This window comes from Lolium rigidum, chromosome 2 (genome assembly GCF_022539505.1).
Source record: "Lolium rigidum isolate FL_2022 chromosome 2, APGP_CSIRO_Lrig_0.1, whole genome shotgun sequence".
Lineage (NCBI taxonomy): Eukaryota > Viridiplantae > Streptophyta > Magnoliopsida > Poales > Poaceae > Lolium > Lolium rigidum.
The window spans coordinates 216665582-216669755 of record NC_061509.1 but is presented as its reverse complement, the minus strand read 5'-3'; the positions used below and the strand labels follow the sequence as shown (position 1 = coordinate 216669755).

The 4174-nt window shown below is 52.9% G+C and overlaps 1 protein-coding gene across 1 annotated transcript; it reads right to left on the bottom strand.

The window, feature by feature from the left end:
* Positions 1-1439: 1439 nt before the first annotated feature.
* LOC124688131 (xylan glycosyltransferase MUCI21-like) lies at positions 1440-3156 on the bottom strand. The gene has a single exon (XM_047221845.1). The coding sequence runs from the start codon at positions 3059-3061 to the stop codon at positions 1547-1549; it is 1515 nt and encodes a 504-aa protein (XP_047077801.1). The 5' UTR covers positions 3062-3156; the 3' UTR covers positions 1440-1546.
* Between the last annotated feature and the right edge of the window lie 1018 nt (positions 3157-4174).

Sequence of the window (4174 nt, the reverse complement as noted above, 5' to 3'; positions counted from 1 at the left end):
TTCTTTCTATAGAACTTCAAAATATCACGAGCTTAATCATGCAGTATTTGAAGATAGGGATGCAGTATTTGAAGATAGGGATACGTGAGGTGGAACAACACTGGTCAATATCTTCAGTAGTTATGTGTACCATGCACCATCTCTGGTGATGATGGCCATGGCACTAACCTTCTGTGAAATAGTTAGATTGCAAGTGGAAGGCGCATGCATAGAACATTTGTATCACATGATTTCGTTTGAAATCATATATCCAGGTCGAGAGGACGTGGGCATAGCCCAGTGGTTGGGGTCGCAGTGGCGCACCCCAACGACCAGAGTTCGAATCCTGTCAGGAACGAATTTCTGGAATTCTCACGCCGAGGTACCGCTTCTACTATATCATTTAGTGTCTAGTTCCTCCTAGCACTAATTCATTTTCATATATCCAGGTCGCAATAATCGAAGAAGGCAACCGTAACAGCATAGATATACAACTAAAAGCATACTTCATGCCACAAATTACTATAATTTCAAAATACTCCATACAAACATTTATCTATATTAGCAATAAATTTACACACAATGCAATATTCATTGCCCATATAGGAAATTTGGCATATTATTGATCTAAAAAGAGGGCTTATATTTTAAAACAGAGGTAGTATAATGTTCATTTTCCTTTCATGAAATTCGTCCATGTACGGCTCAGTACTCGTCCCATAATTTATTTTTCCTGGTTGCTTGCTGAGAAGAAAGACTCCCTAGCAAGAAAAGTTGCCATCTGAAATTTCTGATAACACGTCCGCATCATGTGCCTGTGCAGGTGCTACATCTAGAACAATAAAACCTAGACCAGCAGGCACTTTCAACTTTGGTAACGACTAAGAATCTACATGAAGCTTCCCATGAACATGAGAATAGACCCGAATGTAGACCCTTGTTTTTCTAATTTTGATGTCGTCCATGCTGGCTTTACTACATGGACGACACGCCTAATCTCCAACTCAACGAGTACTAGGAAGCACCGGCAGATGGTTCAGATGTCTCTAACAGCGAGTTAGCGTGTTAACGAATGTCAACAGAGCAGTTAGCACTATAGATTCTTTGGCAATGAATTAGCACAGGTAACATGCTTCGAAGCCATGGAAACTTCTCTGCTGAATGGACACAATCACACAACTATTTTTCTTGAATGAGACGCCGTGGGAATTGCTAACCCTGATCACTTCATATTGAACAAGAGTTCAACACCTGGTTCAGTTTTGTTTCTGTAACACCCACGGAGTAATTCTTTTGCAAAATACATAATTACTGAACAATTTTTTTTGTCTTGTTTCAAAAAAAAAAAAAAACTTTAGCTATGTGTCTCCATTCATTTTGTGCACCACACCACAACGTCTCTATTCCGCCTCACATGTGAGAAGATCTCGTACATGCAAAAACTAGTGCAGCCAGCGTTGTAAACAACAAAAGAATTTGTCTGTATTAAAAAAGAATTTGTCTGTACAGTATTCATCCTCTGTCCAAAAAAAAAAAAGAAGAAAAACGCGGTATTCACACACCCATGTTACAGTGGTTGACCCAGCCTCTGCGCCGCCCAGTGACCGTAGGCCTCGCGCAGCCGGCGCCGGAAGCGCGCCATGTCCAGGCGCACATTCTGCCCGTCCAGGTAGACCTTCTTGGTGACCTGCCACCCCTTGGCGTTCACGGCGGCAGGGTCAGTGAGCACGGGGTCGTCCCTGGCGTACTGCCGGTACAGCGAGCTCTCGGACGGGAGGATCTTGTAGGGGATGTAGCGCAGGCCGAGCCGGCGCGCGGGCTCGCCGTAGTAGTTCTCGGCGGCCCAGTCGGTGCCGAGCGGCACCACCTGGATGAAGACGGAGCCCGGACGCATGAAGAGAAAGTGGGTCATGGCGGCGCCGTGCACGCCGACCATCACGTCGGACCCGTTGAGGACGCGGTACATCTGCGCGAGCTCCGTGTCCGGGCGCGGCCGCAGCAGGTCCACGCGGAACCCGGCCCTCCTCGCCGCGCGGGCCAGCTCGGCCTCGTTCTCGATCGCGCGGGACCCGTTCCGCGACACGATCACCAGCCGCGGCTTGTCGTCGCTCCCGACCGCTGGGGCCGCGGCCGCCTTGGTCTTTTCCTTTTCCTCCTGGATGATGGCCTCGACGCGGCCGCGGTGCGCTTCGTCGAGCATCTGGCGGAAGTCCTGGATGCTCTCGCTCCCCGGCATCCGCGACGCGTCGACGGCGAGCTCGTCGTGGATGCGCAGCCCCACGACGGCCTCCGGGAAGCAGTGGGTCCGGTTGTCGCTGGCGAAGTCGATGGGCGCGTGGTCGGAGAGCTGGTCCAGGACGTGGCCGTACTTGGTGATCCACCAGTCGTGGTACTCGAGCATGACGAAGACCACCTTCCTGTTGTACCGCCGCGCGGTGATGTAGAGCGGGATGATGCCGTCGTTGAACTCGTGGTAGACGTTGCCGGTGTAGCCGCCGGTGGAGAAGATGACGGCGGGGACGTCGTGCCGGACGTCGCAGCGCGAGGCTTCGGGCACGGTGCGGAGGCGGAGCTCGTCGATGGTGCTCATCACGCTGGACTCCCACTTGCGGGTGTAGGGGCGGATGCGCTCGTCGGCGGAGGTGGAGTTGGCGGGGAGTAGGAGGAAGAGCGAGTTGGTGGCGCCCTGGGTGCGGACGTCCCCGCGCATGACGCAGACGTCGGTGCGCAGCGCGGTGCGGTCGCAGCAGATGGTGCCGTTGGAAACCGCCGAGCAGGGCGCTGGCGCTGCCGCCGGTGGAGTCGTCTCTTGGTCGCACCGCGTGGACCTGCCGAGCTGCAGGAGGTCGTCCATCGCGGCGGAGAAGGGGCTGCTGGGGAGGAGCAGCACGAGGAGGAGGCAGGAGACGAAGGCGAAGCCGGCGAGCATGAGCAGGAGCGCGTCGTGGCCGTGCTTCCGGTGGTGGCACGCGCAGTCCGCCAGCCGGCACCGGAGCTCCTCGACCTTGTTGCCTCCAGCTGCCTCCTGATCCTGCTGCTGGGTGTGGTGCAGCAGAAGGCTCGCCCGTTGGTGGTGCACCATGTTAGTCTGCCAGTAGCTCCTCCGATGAGAATTCAGGTGCAGGATGGAGCAAGCAAGGCGAGGGCGGGAAGAAGGTTTCTCTTCTCTTCGGAATGTGTTGTGATTGGTGGTGTGGAACAGTTTGGGTGGCGTCTTTTAAGCGTGGATGGGGTCTGCTAGCAAAACCGCGTTCCGGCGAGGAGCTAGCTAGGCTGGTGGTGGCTTCCGGAGGAAGAGAAATGGCTGCGCCGCTGACGGCTGACCGTCTGGAAATTGACTGGCAACGCGATCTCATCTGGGATGGCTGGTGGGTAGCGGCACCGAACGAAGCTGCGCGGCGCGGTTGGCGGCTGCAGCCGCGGGTTGGAGTATTCTTTCTTTCTTTTTGGTCGCATTCAATTCAAGGGGTTTGCATGGGAAACGGTCGGTCGCGGTATTAGCTGTTCACAGGTAGGAGCCCTGAGGGGAGCCCGCGGTTGCTGGTGGGTGGTGGCTGGGCGCGTCACGTACTCACGGTATTGGCCTCTGTTCCACGCTACCTACGCACCACGCGTGCTTCCGTTTCGGGGCTGATGGAGCGAGCGAACCAGCTCAGACAGTGACAAACGGTACACATGTACGTCGATCCATCAGTTACTCCTTCCTTACGCTGTTCTACTTTTTTTTTATAGAAAAAAAGGTGCTTCTCGATCGCTGGTGAATTCTTTATTCTTTTCACATGGATTTTTGAAGTATAGTACCGTTGTAAATACTCCCGCCGATTAGATCTAGTTGACGCGAGCGAGATGAGTCAGGAATAACAAACGGTGGTTAGATGGAAGTCAACTAAATCGGAATTATAAAAACCTGAAGACTCTCACTTTTGGGCTAGCATTATGGCAACTAAGAAGCACTTTTTAGCTTCTAGGAAGATAAATGGTTGGAATAACTACCGTTCGGAAACAATATCCAGCTTTGTACAATATTGTTCGTTGTAAGGAAGATCCTCCTCCCTCCATGACGTTTAGGCGTGATCTAATTGGCCCCGATTATTAGTTGGAATGAATTGCTACAGAGGTTAGCTTCACAATTATCTGAGGGACTGGTGAATTTCGATGGAGCCTCACCAAGAACGGTGTTTTCTTGGTTAATTCA

Coding starts and splice junctions, on each gene's coding strand:
- LOC124688131 (XM_047221845.1), bottom strand. CDS start 3,061: ATGGTGCACCACCAACGGGCGAGCCTTCTGCTGCACCACACCCAGCAG.